General features: G+C 43.7%; 1 protein-coding gene across 4 annotated transcripts in view; it reads right to left on the reverse strand.

Annotated features, from left to right (window-relative positions):
- Window positions 1-3,178: 3,178 nt before the first annotated feature.
- Window positions 3,179-19,698, reverse strand: part of SBF2 (SET binding factor 2) — a 448,846-nt gene continuing 432,326 nt past the window's right edge. For all 4 annotated transcript variants that reach the window (XM_074273454.1, XM_074273453.1, XM_074273452.1 and 1 more), the window contains 7 exons: window positions 14,867-14,994; window positions 13,259-13,492; window positions 12,125-12,229; window positions 10,881-11,074; window positions 7,769-7,856; window positions 5,732-5,863; window positions 3,179-4,575 (listed from right to left, as the gene is read on the reverse strand). In XM_074273454.1, coding sequence (XP_074129555.1) covers window positions 4,477-4,575; window positions 5,732-5,863; window positions 7,769-7,856; window positions 10,881-11,074; window positions 12,125-12,229; window positions 13,259-13,492; window positions 14,867-14,994 — 980 coding nt within the window. In that variant the 3' untranslated portion in view covers window positions 3,179-4,476. The remainder of the gene's footprint in view (window positions 4,576-5,731; window positions 5,864-7,768; window positions 7,857-10,880; window positions 11,075-12,124; window positions 12,230-13,258; window positions 13,493-14,866; window positions 14,995-19,698) is intronic.

The raw sequence follows: 19,698 nt of genomic DNA on the forward strand, positions 1-19,698 counted from the left end.
TAATGGTAACAATTAATAACTAGTGTTTATGGAGCATTTTAAGGTTTGCCAAGTATGGTACATGTTAACTCATTTTATCCTCACAGCACCCTTGGGAGACGGGTGCTATTATTATCTCCATTATACAGAAGGGGGAAACTTAGGTGACTTGTCCAGGGTCTCACAGCCAATAGTTGGCTGAGGCAACTCATGAATTCAAATTCAGTCTTCCTGATATCAAATTCAGTATTCTTATCTATTTTACCACTTAGCTGCCTAGCAGAACAGGGTCAGTCACATATCCTTGTTCATTTCACTGGAGGAGGAATCTTCCAAGTTGATGGGAAAAAACAAGAAGGAGCTATGATCTAATCAGTGTAGGCAACTCAAAGTGGAGGGAACTCCACATTGGAACCTTTATCCCAAATTGAAGCCCGTCTACAAGTTGGTAGACAAGTCCTATGGAGTTCCCTGAAGCACAGGTTTACACGCCTGCTGCCAGACGGGGAATCCGAATTCAGGGCTTCTCCACTCCAAAGCCAGCACGCTATCTACCATGTACACTGCCATTTTCCAAGGTGACCCTAAAATATTCTGGAGTCCAGCAATTCAATCAGTTCTGTATCTCCCAAATTATTCAGCTTACACCTAATTTTGTCTTGAAGAAAAGGCCAACTCCTCAGTTTAGAGTTCGCAGGCTTCCCTCTCTTTTCTTGAAAGTAGGGATATTGATAGTTGATTCTCTGCTATTATTGCTTCCTATTTTCCAGTATCTTTTAAACCTCAGAATATTGTTACCTGGGTAAATGACTTCAACTAATTCATCTTGCTTCCATGTTTTATACATGTTTTTGAAAAATCTAAATTGGTTAGGCAGTTCCCTTTGTTTTTATAATTGTTCCTTTTAGACCCTCCCAGATTTCTAACTCCTTTATATTTTGTCATTTTCTATTATAAAATAAGTTCCTTGAAGGCAGGGGTCGGTTTGGTTGTTTGTACTTATATTCACAGGGCTTGCAGGCAGTTGACAAATTCTTGTGCTTGTGCATGCAGCATGTGTGTGTGTGTGCACGAGTGCATGTACTCTCTCGCTCTCTTGCGCACTCTCTCTCTTTACCTTTTAATAACTCTCTTTTCCTCTTCATGGAAGCCTTTTGTGTTTTCAGAATCACATTCTTGAGAGTTTTTTTTTTTTTTTTTTTTTTTTTGCGAGGTAATTGGGGGTAAGTGACTTGCCCAGAGTCACACAGCTAAGTGTTAAGCGTCTGATACCAGATTTAACCTCAGGTCCTTTTGACTCTGGGGCCGGCACGCTCTCCACTGAATCACCCAGCTGCCCTTTTCTTGAAAATTCTTGTGGAATTTTAGTCCATGTGTTGCTCCCTATATTTTCTTGGAACTCTGTCATTTTATCTCCCAAGACCTTGGGAGCATGTGACTCAGTTTCCAGCTCTCCTTGACTCCTCTCACGATTGCTCCAGTGACCAGTCCCTTTCTGTGGTAGAGGCTATCATCCTATCCTATGAAGACTGACGGAAAGCCTGGAGATGTTTAACTGTGAGAAGAGAAGAATTACGGCAGAGGCGCGATTGTTATTTTCCAGCATTTGAAGGGCTTGACAGAAGGATGACGGCGAGTGCTCTCCCAGAGGTGGCAGATCTCCTTGGGGAGCGCTCTGTGTAAAGGCTTGTTGGATGTGCTGGAGAGGGGGTCCTGCCTGGCGAGGTAGAGGCTGGGCTACATGGCCCCGGAGCCCTAGAAGCTCAGAGATCCCAGACACTGTTGGAGATGAGGTCCAGAGGGCCTTGGATCCAAGCTCAGGAATTTTGACTTCAGCCTTTCCTTGACAAGGTGCTGAAAGTTTTTGAGCAAGAGAGCTTAGACTATTAGAACCAGGAAGATTATTCTGTATGTACGGGTGGACTGGGGAGAGAAGAGAACAGCCTTGAGGGGGGCGTCCCTTGTACACATCCAGCATGTTCAGGGCTTTTGCTAACACCTGGAAGGCCCTTCCTTTATCTCTCCTTCTTGAAATTCTGTCCACTGTTGAAGAACCAGCTCAAGAGAGGCGGGGAAGGGTAGCCCAGCGCAGAAAGCAGCCGATTTTAAGTCACTGCAGGTGTTTTGAAGTTTAGCTTCGCTATTTGTTGATTGTGCAGCCTTGGACCTAACTTTGGCTCGCTCACCTTGAAGACCAGAGGGTTCTTTAGGTGATCTCTAAGGTCCCCTCCAGCTCCAAAGCCTAGGAACCTCCCTTTCCTTTCCTCTCCTCTGAGCTGGGCACATTGTAAATGTCTTTCCTCCTTCCAATCTCTCATGTTTTGTGTTTGCAGTTTGTGTTTTTCTTCTGCCCAGATTACATTATGTTCCATGATGCACAAGCTGTATTTATGCCCATATCTGTTGTAAGCTCTACCTGCTTCCCCCTTGCCTCATGTCATGTCTTGCACATCGTAATGAACATTTAATGATGGTTAATGGAATTAGTGATCTAGGTAAGAAATTATGACAAACTGGACTAGGGAGTAGGGAGCTTCAGGAACAGAAAAGGGGGAGGGGGGCTGGTGAGAAGAAGTCACAGATGGCTGTGAGGTCCTGAATCAGGATAACTGGAAGCATGTGATGACAGCAACAGAAATAGAGAAGTTGGGGAAAAGCAGCAAGATCGGCCGTGCAGAGGGGCCGGCGGGGCTGCCAGCTGGATGTGTCCGGGGAGCCAGCGTCCCACATGGGTTGCTGGGAAAACAGTCTCATCAGGCAGGAGGTTCTCCCTGGTTTGGTTTTGTTTGAAAGGCAAATTTAGCCCCACATGTGACTCCTAACCCTCCTAATCCCTTTACTCTAGGCACATAAAACACAGAGAGTGCCTTGGGCCAGGCTTGGGTTCCCCAGGAAGGAGGGATTGTGCTTTTTTAAGAAGTATGTTTATTACAAGATGGTTATAAAGTCATCTCACACCTACATAAAATTGTTAAAATAACCTCATTACCAAAGGGTGCTGTGCACAGTTTCAACCTATGAAATGATGGGTCCATATCTTACAAAGTACATAAAAAAGTACTTCATATACAAAGAAAATACAAATTATGTGCAAAGGCCATTTTCACAGGTGGAAGTGTATAAATTGAAAATGATAAAAAAGTCCTTCATTCCTATTGTCTTCCCCCCCCCCCCAAATCCTTATATATTAAGACAAATCTTTCTTTTTTTTTCCTAGTATGTATACAGTTTGAGATTGGACATTTTACTCTTACTTTTCAGCCCCCAAAGAGAGTGGTTTTTCTTAGAAAAAGGACCCACTGAATAACCAAAATCCTATGAGTGAATCAGTCTGGTTAGTTTTATATTAAATTACAAGCAGGATGTCTGAAAAGTCAGACCATTCTAAATCATATATACATATTCTTTGAAATATTAGTCTGATATTTCACATATTAACATTTCCAAACAAGACACAATGCTCTAGCTCCCTGCTGATAAAGAGGAATGGTGTCTGCTCTGTAGCTTTTAGTTTAATACACACAATGTTTTCAAATGTAAAAATCTAAAACTGTTCTTACGATACATGTGCAAGAGCCATTGCCTTCAGTATCCAGTCCCACCTCCAGCCCGTGATGAACCTCTTGGGCCTTTGCCTCTGGCACACGGTGGAACACGGCGGCACACTCTTGCCTGCCCACATGGCCGCACCGGGAGGATTTCAGCGACCATCCTGTTTTATTGTTTAGTCATTTATCATTGTGTTATTTTGTGAATACAAGTTGAGGTTGAGCAGAAGAGCACACAATGAGCATTTTTTCAGCCTTGGGAAGGCTATTTTTTTTTAGTGTCTAAACATTTCAAGACTAACTTTCTCCCATTTCCCTAGTGGGCGAATCCCTTGGCAGGGCACCTGGTTTGTCTCTTCCTTCAGTCCCACCAAGGCTGGACCTCAGCATGGACTGGGAACGGCCCACACCTGGCAGAGCGGCAGCGGGCCATGGCAGGGAGCCCGTGGAGTGTCTGCATCAGGTCTGCTGGCAGGTCCTGCTTCAGTAGTGAATGGATGACACCAGAGGTTTTCTGTTTTTGTGTGTGAAACCAGTGGTGCTGCCAAGTAATCACCAACCCAGGCTAGCAGTTTTTAAAATGGGGACAGCGGGCTGTCGGCTGCCCCGGGCTGGCCTCAGACTGTTATCACGGTGTCGGCCTTCTCTGTGACATGGCCCCGTCAGTGCAGCTTAGTGCAAACCCAAGCAGGCCCCGGCTGCCTTCATGCGGAGGCTCCACGTGACAAACACAACTGGGGAAGCAGCTGCCCCTGCAAACCAAACAGTTCCTGGGGAAGTGAGTTAGACTAGAGAGTTACCCAGTCAGGGAGGCCGGCTCAAAGCCGCTTCTGTTTTTAGGGAAGAGAGAGCTGCTTCCTTGGCCCCAGGGTCCCGTCTCTCCCGTAACCTTTGCTCCTGGTGCAGCCCGAGGCCTCCCTCTCGCTCCGTGTGCCGGAGGGAGCTCCGGTCAGGCGTCGGAGATACAGCTCTGGATGCGATCCATCCACTGCTGGGCACTTTGTGAGTCCTGGGCACAGAAGTTATACACACGCTTGCTGGTCTTCAGCTGCAGAACAGAACAAACCAGAGATGGGCAGGAGTCAAACTCAGGGCCTCAAAGCCTGCTCTGCTCCCACTCCCTCAGCTGTCCAGGCCGCTCGGGCTCGGCCAACACTCCCTCCCTACGGCTCTCCCTCTCACACCCTCAGCGCCTCCAATATGGCTTCTCTGCTTTCTGTAGTGCTCCGAGGGTCAGGACACAAGACTGTCCCGGGGGGACAGATTTCAGAAAATGGCTGCTTGGTCAGAGCAGGAGAAGGGGCCGAAGGGAAAGGCCCGAGGAGCACAACTACACTGACCAGTCTTGTGTGCCTGCAAGGGTCTGGGCCCTCCCAAGAGGTTCACCGGTGCTTAGGGAATGGCAGGTTGGGAAAGCCTGCCACGGTCTCCTAGTGGAATTACTGCACAGAGGCAACTAAGCCTGGACACCAGACAAAGGAAATAAAGACCAACCGTCGTCCTGTGGGATAAACTGACAGGATGACAAGTGATTTCAGAGAGATCTGTAGATTTCATTTTGTCCATGGAGGGTGGGAATGCCATGGTTAAAGAACTCTCATTTGAACCGATGGAGTAAAAGAAAAGTGGGAAATAAACCTAAATGAAACAGTCTGGGGAAGATGCTGTCCACGTGGAGCAGGAAAATGTGTCTTCCCAAAAGAAAAAGGGCTCAGGGAACTTGAGCTGAAGCTCAACTACTTCCCAGCCACACAGATCTTGTTTAAAGCGTACCTGCTCTTGCTTGCTAATCACATGCCACCTGCTCTGACCATCAGAAAGCCAAGGGGCAGAGGGCGGCTGGAGCACTCTCCTGGCTCAGGTCGGAGCAGCTCCACCTTTCACAACAGTCCAGGAGATCAGAAATCCTTGGCCTTATGTTACATGGGTTTTGTTATAGAATTACTGACCTTTCACCCCAATGGCATTAAATCCATTTTGTTCCTATGACACTGGTAGCAGTCAGGACCAAGAGGAGGGGATCTGGCTCTCCCAGACTCTGGGTCCAGACGAGCTTGTTAACTACCTGCCTTTCTAAATATTTCTCCCGGGCCGCACCTCGGGTGGCCCCATGCTGAACGTGACCGAGAGCAGGCAGGCAACATGCCCTCCCGGGCCCATGTTTTCTAGCTTCTAAGGAACAGGGAGAAGCGCGGCCTACTTACATCAAAAAAGGCTTTGTCGCTGGCGTGCTTTGGGGCGCCCAGAGTGGGGGTTGCTGGAATGATGGTTTCAACTTCAGCCAAGTCAATGTGCCCTTTACAGCTCGTGTCCTCTCCGGAATCATAGTACCTCAGCTAGAGCACACAGGAAACAGGGGAGGGGATCAGATACACGGGGAGAAAGCTGGAGGGTCAGAGTCAAGAAGCCGCGATCCTAAGGCAGCATGCAACAGCGGAAGGAGCAGCGGTTCTGGCGGCCAGACGAGCTCAGTACCAGCCCTTCCTGTACTTGCTGCCAGCCCAACCCTGGGCTCAGCCCTTGAGCTCCCTAGTCTGGAAAGGGAGGGGCCCGGACTAGACGTCTCCGGAAGCCTCTTCCCTCCTTGTTTCTGTGGGAGACCACTGGCTGAGAGCCACCGAGGCACCTCTGAGGCGATCTCCCACATCCCCAGAGACTCCAACCCTCCAAGGGGCCCAGGACCACGTATCTGGAGTCCAAGGACATCAAGGGTCTAAATCAGCATTGGGACGCACAACTTTCTGTTTAAACCTCTGCCAGGGGTCGGGCCTGACTCGCAGCCTGGACACAGGCCGAGGAGCCCTGGGGGGTCCCGGGGAGGTTCTTGTCTGGATGGCCTCTGAGGACCCTCCTTGTTCGGACAGGCAATGGATGACTCTGCACATGCTACTGGGCCCTCTGCCTGGGCTTCTCCTCCTGTGCTGGGCCCAGAATTTCCTGTCTCCTGTGGCCCCTTTTCTGGCTTGGGATCACGGGGCTGATGAAAAGACTGTGTTCTTGGGTTGTCAAGAACTTAAAACAATTGGCAGAAAATGTGTCAGTCTCATTTGATGTGATTGTTCCTTATGGTTACAGCATGGCGGAGTCTCCTCCCGGGGCTGGAGGCTGCTGGGGCTTTCTTCTGCTCTGCAGACCCCAGGGGGCCGGGCCATGGGGACCTCACATCTGCACCCCCATTCTCCACGTTCCTCTGCCAGGAGCATGAGCCTTGCCAAGCTTTTGGAGGAAAGGGAGAGGCGGCCTCAACGTGGCCCTGGCAGAGGGCCCAGCATCCCCGGGAGATGGAGACACTTCCCTGTGTGGAACACTGGCACACTCACACACAGCGGAGGGAGGGCCCTGTGGTTCCCACTGGACTGTAAAGAAGCGCTTCAGTTTTAGAGATGTGGACAGGAAGCCCCGGGGAGGGCACTCTTGTGGTGCTCAGGGCTGCTGGGTGAGGCAGGAGTAGCTGCCCTACCCCCCCCTGCCAGGGCAGAGGGTATGCCCTCATGCTATAAGCTCAGGTGCTGATCCAAGCTTCTCTAAGACAAAGGATCCAGGGCTGCAAGGCTGCTGACACGTCACTTGCATTCAGCTCGGGGATGACCTTCCCCCTCTAGAACCCTCCACTTTACCCCACTGCCCACCCTGTCACCCAGGACAGCTGCCAGGGCACTAGTGCCAAATGGACATCAGGTGCAACAAGCAGTGACAGTCACATGAGCCACAACTCTCTAAGTTTGACTGCCTCCCTGCGGACCCTTCACTGCCGGACTCCTGTGCTAGGGGACACCCCCCCCCCCCCCCCGCTGAAGCCCACCCTCCCCTTTCAGACTCTGTCCCTCTAGGGTCCTCCTCATCATGGGATCCCCACAGTCTTGGGACAGAGCAGGGCTGGGGGGGCGGGGCTTGGAGCCCACGAGGGGACCCCTCTCCCCTCTGGCAGCTGCACCAGGGGTGGTGGGGTCAGTACTGCCAACCTTCCCAAGCCCTACAGAAGGGCTGCTCTTTGAGGAGAGCTGGGAGCTCATCTCTGGCCTTCCCTCCAAGGACGGGACCAGACCTGGCACCCTTATGACATCAGTCATTACTGATACAAGCAGAGGTTCTGGGACTACGGAACAAAGGGATAGAATGGGCCTGTACATGTGCAAGCATTGAGGGCCTGGCAGCAGGGCCACATGTCATCCGGTCACTCCAGAAACTATCAGGGCCGCTCAGAGCTTGAGCAGTGGCCATTCTCCCTCCCAAAGGGTTACCTGATGCTTTGTCACGTCCAGCACAAACCAGCGAGGTTTCCAGCCTTTCAGCAGAGCTCCCCGTTTGTAGAGCGTCCCTTCAAAGGACCTGCAGGACAGACGTTGGGGAGATGAGCTGAAAGGCCTCGACTGCATCTGGGCCTCCCTCCCTCCCCGGAGACCCCGGGTGCAGGGACTGCTCTGCTCTGGCTTCTGCTTTATTTGGCTGATTTTGACTCCGGGTACATCCAGTCTCATGTTTTAGAGAAGAGGAAACTGAGGTACAAAGAGGAAGAGGGACCTCTCTGTGTCACACAGTCAGTAAGTGATTGCACTAGGATCTTTTGACTCCAAATTTTAAAATGGATTTGATAAGCACTTCCAATTAAACCAACATTTACTTTATAATAGGGCTAAACATAAAGGTAGGAAGAGAGAAAGATGATGGCAAAAAATAGGTCAGGAAAAAGAAACCAAAAAAAAAGGCCAAAGTTTCGTAGACTCCACAGACACCTCACAACTGTATCTCATGAATCCTTTCTGTTATATAAAAGTCAGACATGGAAAACACTGCATAACATTACAAAAATGAAATGTGTCACATTCTGACAGAAACTGACTGGGTACCAATGTGGGAAGAACTTCCAAATCATCTGTCTGTGAATAAGTCAGATAGTCATGAACATTTTAAAGAAGAGATCACAAGACCAAATAAATGGGATAAAATGAAAAGATCTGGCTTACAATTAATAATAAATTTTTTTTTTTAACTAAGGGAACTGGATTAACCATGTAAAACAATCATCAAGAAGAGGCCCCAAACCCCAGGTCAGGCTCAGGCAGAGCATCTGATCTCTTTGCAAGACAGAGAGATTTCAACACAGGCTTGGAACAGAAGCTCATCTGCCCCATTTTAGATCTGAAGTATGCGCATAGCAGAAGACTGTCAGCAAAAAGCACTTCATAAAAGAGAAGTAACTTTAGGAAAAAGTATGTTTGCAGAATGGCTGTCCTCAGGTCCAGTGAATACAGATGACGCCAAAGGCATTTAAAAATGAAACTGGAAGGAGATAATGAAAAGGCAAAATTGGAAAAGATCTATTCCTCCATCAGTGGCAGCGGAAGCACCACATTTAGACTCTGACAACTACTTCTAATATCATAGTCCTTGCTTTATTAAACAGAAATAGCACCAAAGAAGACAAGTTGAATTAGACCTGGTATAACATAAAGAAGAGGACTATAATAAAAGAAGCACAGCTCTGAAGGCAGAGAGATTGAATCTCCAGGTAATTAAAAGAGGAAATACACTAAATGATTAGAAAAAAATCAACTATAGAAAAAAAGGATAGAAAGAGGACATAAACAATTACCAGCCTGTACACCTCCTTTTTCATCTTTGTGAAACTGTCTAAATTAGAATTGTCTACACAGAGAAGAAGCACATCTGTAATAAAAACCATGCCAAAGAAACATGCAATCTTATGCATGAAAAATTCCATAACAAACCATACTGATGGGTCTTACTTTCTTCCCATCAGGAAGAAGCTCTCATCAGATAATTCTATTCTCAGATAATTCCCAGAATCTCTAAGGAAGGAACTCTTCAGCAGCCCGCAGCATCCAACCCCCAGCCTTGGAAGGCTGGGACCCAGATACCTCTGGGTATCTTCCAACAACCTTCGGAGATATTACCTATCTCTAGCCACACTCTATGCGGCTCCTGACCCTTCCCTCAGAGTTCCGGCCTTTACTTCTCTGGTCTCCCAGAGAAACCCCTCAGGGTAAATTTCTTCTATAAAAGATTTGCTTATGATGAAGATCTTTGCTAAGTTCTCTTCAGGATTAAGCCCTCATTGAGGTGGACTTTCTCTCTCCCTCATAGTGCCTTCTTTCTCATGGTGCTTTTCTCCTTTCTCTAGCTAACTCTGGTCGGTTAAGCTGCCAGTCAGTGGCTTTCTCCCACCTCATGGAGTACTTCCTTTCTCATGGTTAATTGTGAATTCTCTAGGGGAATTTGTTTTTTCCCTTTCTAACTATAAGTTCTCCCAGGTCTTTTTCATATTTGCCACTCCTGATGCCTATTTTATCTTTTATTTTTATCTGTTAGACTCTTCTAAATAAATCTTCCTTTTAGTAAAGAGAATGGTCATTGTGCATTGTCACATGTTTATTTCAAACTAGATATTGTTACCTCGACCTCATTAATACTTTTATCCAACTGTCACAAAATAAAATTCTACAGTGAATTTTCTTTTTTCTTTTTTACAGGATTTATTTTGGTAGAGGAAAAATGTAATTGTAAAGGCTCTCCTTTGATGCAAACATTATGATGACATGAAATTCCTTGATGGGTCTGACAGGAGAAGGGACTCTGACAACTCATTAATGCTAAAACTGGGGCCTCTGTGTTCACCCAAGGAATTTCCCAGTGTCATAGAGAATATCCAGGGGAGACTACAAATGGAAGAGAGATTGATTCCCTATCCTTGGAAACACTCTGTAGATGCTCTTCTTTGTAGATGACATTGTGCTGATAGCATCAAGCCCTAGAACATTGAAGAGCCTCGTAAATAAGATTCACAGTTACTCATTATAGAGGACCTCTATGGAGACAACATATATGGGATGTGGTAGCCTCAAGGATATCATTAAATTTTGACCAGTCCTGGTAGGACAAATAAGGGACCATGGAGGGATAGTCTCAGGGCTGCACTGGTACTTCTAGGATGCTGAGACAAGAGGAAGGTCACCTTAGATGCTGAGCAGGCGCCTGGGGAGGAGTTACAGAGAACATGGAAAAGAGGAAGAGAGCAGGAGAAGGTAGGATGGGCGAGTGATGACCTATTCCATTGGAGGGAGAACCCACACTCATGAGAGCACAGATCCACGGAAGTACATTAAATCTTTAGCTATACAAAAGTTAATTAGATATTCAGTAAAAGAGAAATGCATCCTAGAACTTGTCCTGGCAAATAGGAGGCAGCCCCTCAAAGAAAGACAAATCCAGTTAGTCATCGATATGAATGAAGAAACGGGACCCAGAGACAACCTTTCTCCTAGCCTATGTTGATGATCACCCAACACACAGACTCTAAGTGGCAGGAAAACCGGAAAGGGCCCTCCATGTCACCTGTTCTCATCATTCTTGGAAGTAAACTGGCTGTAGAGTGTGGCTGCCCTTCGGTCCACCCCATTGGATGGGGAGATGCTGGCATTCTGTTCTTCTCCCAGGCCACTGTCAGGCAAATGAAGCAGAGATCTCTTCTGATAGGAGTGTAAGTTGGTGGTGACAATTCCTGAGGAGCTAGAAGGGTGTCTCCGGGGCTGACAACACAAAACACATTTCTGAGGCCATCTCGAACAGAAAACTAGGAAAATCATTTCTAAAAGTCAACAGTATACCAGAAAACTTGAGTCTACAGATATATATCCCATAATCAGGCAGCATTACTCAGTTGCATTAGAAATTTTTGCAATCTAAATGGAAATAATTCTATTCATTTAACAAGTGAATCTTAAATACCTAGTCTATGCAAGACAATGAGATTGTACCCATTTCTTTCATAAAATCAAAAAGCCTCCTGTTTTGTCTTTTTTATACCTCTCTCCAGATTGAAGATTTAGTGGCAGACAAGACCTCAGGACCAATCTATCTGGTCGAGGCGAGATTCTTAACTCTGATCTTCTGACTGTGGAATCAACATTCGACATTATTTCGCATTGCTCTGCCTAAAACCTTTTTCTTTATTTAATGCTTATTTAATATTATTTGATAACAACAAAGATGGACATTTATATAGCATTTTAAAGTTTGTACATTAGACAGTCCAGCAGGCTGTTAGAGCCCAGATGTGAGATCCTGGGCCCGGATGTGGCAGGGTCTGAGGAGAAAAGGAAGTGAGTGTGTGTGTGTGTGTGTGTGTGTGTGTGTGTGTGTGTATGTGTGAGAGAGAGAGAGAGAGAGAGAAAGAGAGAGAGAGAGAGAGAGAGAGAGAGAGAGAGAGAGAGAGAGAGAGAGAGAGAGAGAGAGAGAGAGAGAGAGAGGGAGGGACAGAGAGGGAGGGAAAGAGGAAGGCAGAAATGAAGAAATGATAGGACTTGGCAACTGACTAATAACAGGTACTGTGCATGATGAGTTGAGGATGACACCTAGATTGGGAGCCTGGGTCCACAATAATAATAGCCTTGACAATAACAGGAAGGTGAGGAAGAAGGCAGGTTTTTTTGGAAAGTTAATGAGATCAGTTCTGGAGACATCTCTGGGATGGAGTCCAGAGTTCAGGCTGCCTCACTTTCAAAAATCCTACATGTAGAGATTTAAAAAATGATGGTCCAGAAGATATATAAACAAGGTACTTGCTTGGACCCACTTACTTGGTCTTGTCTTGTATCCTCCTTAAGATTCACGCTCACTCTTTCCCACAGCTGCTGCCATCTTTCTGGGGTTTGGTTCAATCTGTGTTCTAACCTTTCAATTTCCTATAGTAAAGGAAAAGGAGTTTGGGGGGATGTCAATGTTTCAGGCTAACTGATTCATTAGTTGTATCATATTTACACCTAGGGCTCTGGCATTAGAACCCAATATCTGTATTATTTCTAAACAGCAACCAGGGAAGGAAATGAAACAGAGTTTTTGCTTGGCCCCCAAAGCCAAGGTTTCACTGGTCTAGAAAGTGAGACTTCCTTATGCTTATATATATAAATTGATATTTAACAATGGAAAACAAAGCCTTTTAATGAGCTAAAGGGCTTAGATAATAAAAGATGAAAAAACTTCTCCCAAACTATTGTGGAGTTTGGGGATCTGACTCTTAGAGCATCCCTACTACAATTGGCAAAACAAATCCTCCAGGATAAAGGCCTAGTGTGGGAAACATGGATGAGCAACAGCTACAGAGGTATGAGGGAATAAGTCCTTAATGGTCTAGAGTTCATGCAGGCACAGCACCCGCAGCGGCAGGCAGTTATATGCCTGGGATTTACTCTATTTCCAAATGTTTCTTGGCAGAAATTGAGTTTATCTGGGAATATTCTTCCACTGGAAGGCAGCTAGCTAGTAGATGATCATAGACAAAATCCTTTCTCCTTACAAAGTAAGGGAGGTTCTTATTGGGGGGTATTTACAATGACTCTTGCATATTTCACAGAATTATGCTACAGAATTGGCTTTGCTGGGTCCCAGCTATGTAGCCAGATCGCCAATTTTAACAGAGACCATTATTATTCTAGCAGTGACATCAGCTCCACTTTTTCCCCACAACAATGTTTCTAAACAAAACTGGCTTTCTTGGTATACTTTGTGGCCCTGCTATAACACTGTCATTGAGTAACAAGAGCGATATGCACATCTGCTTATGAGAACAACAGAAACCCAGGTCCAGGGGCAAGAGCACCGACTTCCTGGGGCACAGAAAAAGCTCTCCCGAGCCCCCGGCTCTTGCTGGCTCCAGGCCCTGACTTCTGATCTGAGCAGCTTCAGAGCCGGTGCTTTGGGAGAGGCTCGCTTACGTTGAAGAGGCTGGTGATGGCGTCGGGCTGCACCCTGCTGACGTCATCATAGCAGGGCCACACTATTCTCCTCTTGCTCTGTGACTCGGGCCCATCCGCTTGATCGGCTTCTTCATAAGGCATGGACTTTGTCGGGAGCATTGTCCAGTCATAAGAAGGCCCCGTGGACAGTGTTTCTTCCATGTAGTAATCCCACTTCTTGAGGCTGGAGATGTTTATGTTGGGCTTCAATACCTGTTGGAATGGAACATTACAATTCACGCCCTCCTCTGGGAGGCTGAGCAGTTTTCACTGTCATGGGAGCCCACCCTCTCCATACCCACATGGGGGCTTTTGTTCTTTCGAAAGTCCCGGAATTAACCCAGAACATTGTGCCCACCATCTTGGGCGGAAATGCCCCCAACACCAATCCCAGCAACCTGACTTTCCTAAGCAATTTATCTAAAAGCACACATTAACAACTGCCCAGGAGTCGAGCCAGAGGAAGGAGTGAGACCTTCATCTGTTTTTTCCCTTGCACATCATTTCTGAGTATTGAGAACTATTTTTCTGACCTGGAGTTCTGTCTTCCATGACAGCCTCATGGGCTAGGTCTATGTTCCAACTGTGCTTGTTGCTGTAATAAGCCATTACAGCCCTGCTGTTGTATGACTGCACTGAACTCTCTTCATAGTCGATTTAGACTTTCATCCTGAACTAAAGCTGATGAATTGGGCCACTTTACTTCCACCCATGCAAACTGCCTCTTCCTCCTAATCTGATCTTGACTTTTTCAAGCTTCATATGCTTCCAGTGACAGTATTCTGGGGCTGAGGGAGCCAGTCCAGAAGGAATACGTCATGGATGTTTGCAAGTTTTCAGACTTCAATCCTAACCTGCCCAGAATTCCTCCTTCTAGGATAAATCCTCTCATCTTCTGAGTCTGTCTGCATAAAGGACGATCTGCTCTTCTCCTCCCACCCCTGCCCCTTATTAAGGCAGCTTGTCCTTCCCTGAACCTTCTCTAGTTTATGTTCTTTCTTGAGGAGAGACTACCAGGACTTCCCTTAGAACTCCAGATAGGGACAGATCATGATTCTGCACTAGTGTAGGGTTGCTCTGCTTGATAAAAGCCCAACATCTGGCTGGCCATGTGCATTTAATACTAAAACCTTGTCTGCAATGGTTAGGACTACTAGGTCCTTTTGGAGAGTTCAGATACTATCTTAAAGTAGAGGAGTTTGGTTTATTTTCCCCTTACTGCTTTACTTTGCATTTAGAAACACTGAAACTCAGCTGTCCCTTTTTATCTCACACGTGTATCTTCTCAAGATCTTCCCCAAGTTTCTCTATCTCGAGCAAGTCTTCTTTTGGATGACTGATTAAAAAGCCCAATAGGACCAAATGTGGTATTATTCCTTTTTGTTTTCTGTTTCTAAATCGGAAAAGTTCTTTTCCTGACAAAACAGTCTCCTTATCCCCTGCCCCAAACCATCCCAAGATGCCTTTGGTGTATAACTTTTATGAACAGCTAAATAGATTATTTTCAGTTTGTATTACTTTCAACTCAGCAAAACATTAACTCCAAGGTAACAAAAAAAATCAAACAAGAATGATTTCTCTGAGTACCTCTGTTTCCACTGGTGCATATAAGTAATTAAAAAAAATGGGACTCCTCTTGTGCATCCTCTCAATACATTCCCAAATGCAAATTCCCCTTTTGGCATGCTTCTCTCCTTTATCTTCAAACAGTGTTCCTTAAAAACATCATAAAGATAATAGTTAGACCAAATGAAGTTTAGGGATAAAAATATGAGATAAGAAAAGGGACTCAATCAGTAAAAAATCTATGTGCCAGCCAGCTGCTAAGTGCCGGCAAATGCCCACAAGTCTTAAAACCAAGGAAATTTTATAGAAATGAAAATAACAGTTTTAGTAGATTGATAGGAATGAAAAAATTATAAGAAGTTTGATGGAAAGAACACTGAATTCAGAGAAAGAGGATTTGACCCGTCTCTCACTACTTATGTGACTTGGGCAAGTCATTTACCTCTTCTGGACTCAATTTCCTCAATTGTAGAATAAGGGGGAGTGATTGCAAAGACAACTCTGAAAGAGTTAAGAATACCAATCTACAAAATGATCAATTAGGATTCCAGAGGACAGAGGATGAATCATGGGACCTCTCAACAAGGAGGTAGCTTAGGGCACAGATGCAATCAGTATTTTTTAATTACAGACAATTTGGGGATTTGTTTTGCTCAACTACAAATGATTTATAATATGGTTTTTCTTTTTATCTTCCAATGGTGGTGGAGGCAGAGAAAGTAGATTAAGGGAATTTTTTTTTTTTTAATAGGATGGTAGGACTCATTGACCACTAAGGATCCTTCCAGTTCTTAACATACAATGCGCTGGCTCAATGCGCTGACTGGTAACTGCTTGTCCAAGACCATGACCCAAGCTTGCTTCACTTTACTACTTCCTCTCTGGTCAGCTTCCCCACAGTCTCTCCAATCACCCTGTGTTATAACCACATGTGCATATACAGATCATCCACATCCTTAAACCCCCACTCCGGGAACCATGATCAGATCCTAGATAAAGTCCATCAATTTACTCATCTGGGATCTTTCTGATGATCCCTATAACTTCCAGACCAAAGTCTCATGGGTCATCATCCCTCTCTTTCTCATTGGAACATAAACTCCTTTGGGAGAAGAATTATTGTATTTGTATCCCTAGCATTTAGCACCATGCTTGGCACAAAGAAAGCTTTAAATAAATGTTTATTCAGTCATAGAAACTCAAAGTCTCAGAGCCAGAAGGGTCCTGAGAGCTTCACTAGTCTAAGTCACTCTGAACAAGAATTCTCTCCACAATGTTTCCAATAAGTGGTCATCTAATCCTTGTTTGGAGCAGGGATATTCTCACTTCCCTAAAACAGCTAATTCTAATAAAGTTTTTCCTTAAAATGAAGTTTGAAAGTATATTCCTTGAACCCTTTACTTAGTGTTTCTAATTCTGCTTTCTGGAATCATGAAGAATGAACTTGATTCAGCTTCTCCATGTTATCTATCCTTTCAAATATTTGAAGATAATTATGACATCTTTTCTCCTCCAGGTTGAACGTCCCCATCCTTCAACTAATCCTAATATGACTTTAATTCAAGGCCTTCTATCATGCTATTGACTCTCTATTGGATACTCTCCAAATTATCAATGCCCTTCCTAAAATGTGGTACCCATTTGTTCCTATCAGATTTCTTGGCCGTTTCCAAATTCTGCTGCCTGTACTTTAGCCATCCTTCTCATCCCCTTCTTTCCCAAATTTTGACTATGCCCTTAGGGCTCTGAGCTCTTATAGATTATAAGTTTCTAACTTAGTGAGTTATTGTGCCACTTTCTGAATTAATCTTATATATAATCCTCCTCTCTGTCATGCTTTGTTTTCCTCCAAAAGAATGCACTGCTGGGGGGCAGCCAGGGGGCGCAGTGGATAGAGCACCAGCCCTGAAGTCAGAGGAACTTGGGTTCAAATCTTCCCTCTGACACTTAACACTTCCTAGCCATGTGACCCTGGACAAGTCACTTAACCCCAATTGCTTCAGGAAAAAAAAAAAGAGGAAAAAAAAAAGAATGCACTGCTCATTTGTATCTCTATCTCTAGCATTTGACACAATGAATGGCATATGCTTTTTCTGACTTTTTTTTTTCCAATTCCAAATTCTTTTTCCTTTCTCTCCCCCAGATAATGAAAAGACAAGAAAAATAATACCAAATATGTATTGTCATGCAAAACAAATGTATGCATTAGCCATATTTTTTAAAAAATTGAAAAGAAAAAAAGACAAAAAGAAGGAACATATGATTTTATCTGTATTCAGAGTCTAGCAGTTCTCTAGAAACTTTTGGGTACATTTTCAAAGAGCTTTCCAGAATAGTTGGATGGAGTTCACAACTCCATTCACAAGGACTACTTTCCCACATCCTCTCCAGCATTTGTCATTTCCTTTTTTTGTCATTTTAGCCAACCTAATGAGAGAGGGTACCCCAGAATTGTTTTCTCTAGTTATTATTGATTTAGAGCATGCTTTTCTTATTGCTAGTGATAGTTTTGATTTCTTCCTCTGAAAATTGCTTTATTCAAATCTCTTCACTATCTATTAATTGGGTAATCATTCCTGTAAATTTGATTGTGTTATATTTTAATATTTTAATCAAAGAAACTTATTGCAAAGATTTCTCCCCAGTCTCCTGCTTTTCTTTTAACTTTAGCTGTGTTGGTTTGTGCAAAATCTTTTTAATTTTGTGCAATCAAAATTATTCATTTTACTTTCTGTGAACCTCTCTCTTTTGGTCATGAAATCTTCCTATGTCCATCAATCTGACAGGTAATTTCTCCTTTGCTCCACTAATTTGCTTATGATAGCACCTTTTATGTATAAATTAAGTGCCCATTTTGAACTTATGTTTGTATACAATGTGAGATAATATTTGCCTACTTTTATCTAGATTATTTCTCAGGTTTCCTAATAGTTTGTGTCAAAGCATGACTTTATGTGCCAACAGTTGAAATCTTTGGTTTATCAAAGAAAGGCTAGGTTATTATGCTCATTTGTTTTTGAATGCTCTGTACCTAAACTGTTCTAATAGCTCTATTTCTTACCTAGTACCAAACTGTTTTGATAATTACAACTTTGTAGTATAGTATGAGATCTGATAATATTATGCCTCTTTCCTTCCCATTTTTTTCATTAATTCCCTTGATATTCTTGACTTTTTGTTTCTCCAAATGAATGTTATTTTTTCTAGCTTAATAAAATAATTATTTGGTAGTTTAATTAGCATGATATTGAATAAATCAATTTAAATAGCACTGTTTTTTTAAAAATTGTATTGATTCTACCTACTCATGAGCTAATATTTACTGTTATTTAAATCTATCTTTATTTGTGTGATGAGTGTTTTATAATTATTCATACTGTATCTGTAGTTATTTTACATAAAATTTCTCATTCTCCCTTTTCCTGATGGATTTTCTAGTAATATACAGAAATGTTGATATTTTTATGGGTTTGTCTTATATATACTGCAATTTTTGATAAAGTTATTGTTTAAAATTTTTTAAGTTATTCTCTAGTGTTGTCAAAATAACCCATATTATCTGCAAAAAGTAGTCCTTTTATTTTTTATTTTCACATGCTTATTCCTTCAGTTTTATTCTTATCTAGCATTTCTGATATAATATTGAATAGTAATAGTAGGATGGATATCCTTGCTTTGCCCCTGATCTTATTGGGAAGAGTTCTAGTTTCTCTCTTTTATAAATAATGTTATTCTTTGTTTTAAATAGATATTATCATTTTGATGAAAGTTTTGTTTATTTCCAGGATTTTTAATAGGATCCATTTTCTCAAAAGTCTTTTCTAAATCTATTGGAATAATGTTATTTGTTATAACTTCATATCTTTCCCCTTCCCCTTTCTCCTTCTTCCTCTTCCTTTTCTTCTAATTTTTGACTTTGTTTTATTATTTCTTGATGTCTCATGGAGTCATTCTCTTCCATTTATCCAATTCTAATTTTTAAGGATTTTTTTTTGGGGGGGGGCAATGTTCTGGATCTATTTTGCAAAGCGGTAATTCTCTTTTCACTTTCCTCATTTCTTGTCACATTTTTTGCTCTATTGATTCATAACATGTAAGGAACTAACTTCAAAATGTGATTTCCTGACCCAGGTTTGGGCCTGTTGGCTTGTGTGTAGTTGAATTCCAGTAGCTAGCTGCTGGACTCAGTCACTGTTAACCCACTGGGAGGCTTTATAGGGCCTGAGAGACTGAATTGCTTGATTCCCCTTTGTCTTTGTTTCTTGGCCTAGTTATTCCATTGCAGGCCTATGTGTAAGGCTAAATGTTAAAATAAGTCTCCTCTTTGCTCTTGGGCTCAGAGCTATATTGCTAAGTTTTTGGAACTTGTTCCATGTTCCATACATGGACTGAGCCCCTCTAGCTTGCAAAATGCATCTTTTACTCTGGAAATGTGACCCAGAACTAGATAATGGGTAACAAGATTGCCAGACAGCACTTGTTCCTGCTCCCATAGCTGCTTAATGGTTCCTCTGAGGTCTTCCTCTGCCCACATGCTTATCCCTAAAGTGTTCAGTCTCAGCCCTCTTACCACTTTCCATGTATGCTAGAATGTTCCCCACTGCTACTTTTCCTGGCAGTGTCTGTAAAACTAACTTCTCAAAACTGCTAGAGCCTGGAAAAATGTCTTATTCTGGCTTTTTCTTGCCTTTCCTGATCATAATTCAGTCTACTGTGCTTTTTAGGTTGTTGTAGAGAATGCATATTAGGTGAGCTGGGCAAAAATACTGGCTCTTACTCCATCCCATCTAGTTTTTTAAAATGCTTTTTCATTCAATTCTTTATTCACTTCTTATATTTCACCTTATTTTGAA

This window comes from Sminthopsis crassicaudata, chromosome 6, assembly GCF_048593235.1.
Source record: "Sminthopsis crassicaudata isolate SCR6 chromosome 6, ASM4859323v1, whole genome shotgun sequence".
NCBI classification, from domain to species: Eukaryota; Metazoa; Chordata; class Mammalia; order Dasyuromorphia; family Dasyuridae; genus Sminthopsis; species Sminthopsis crassicaudata.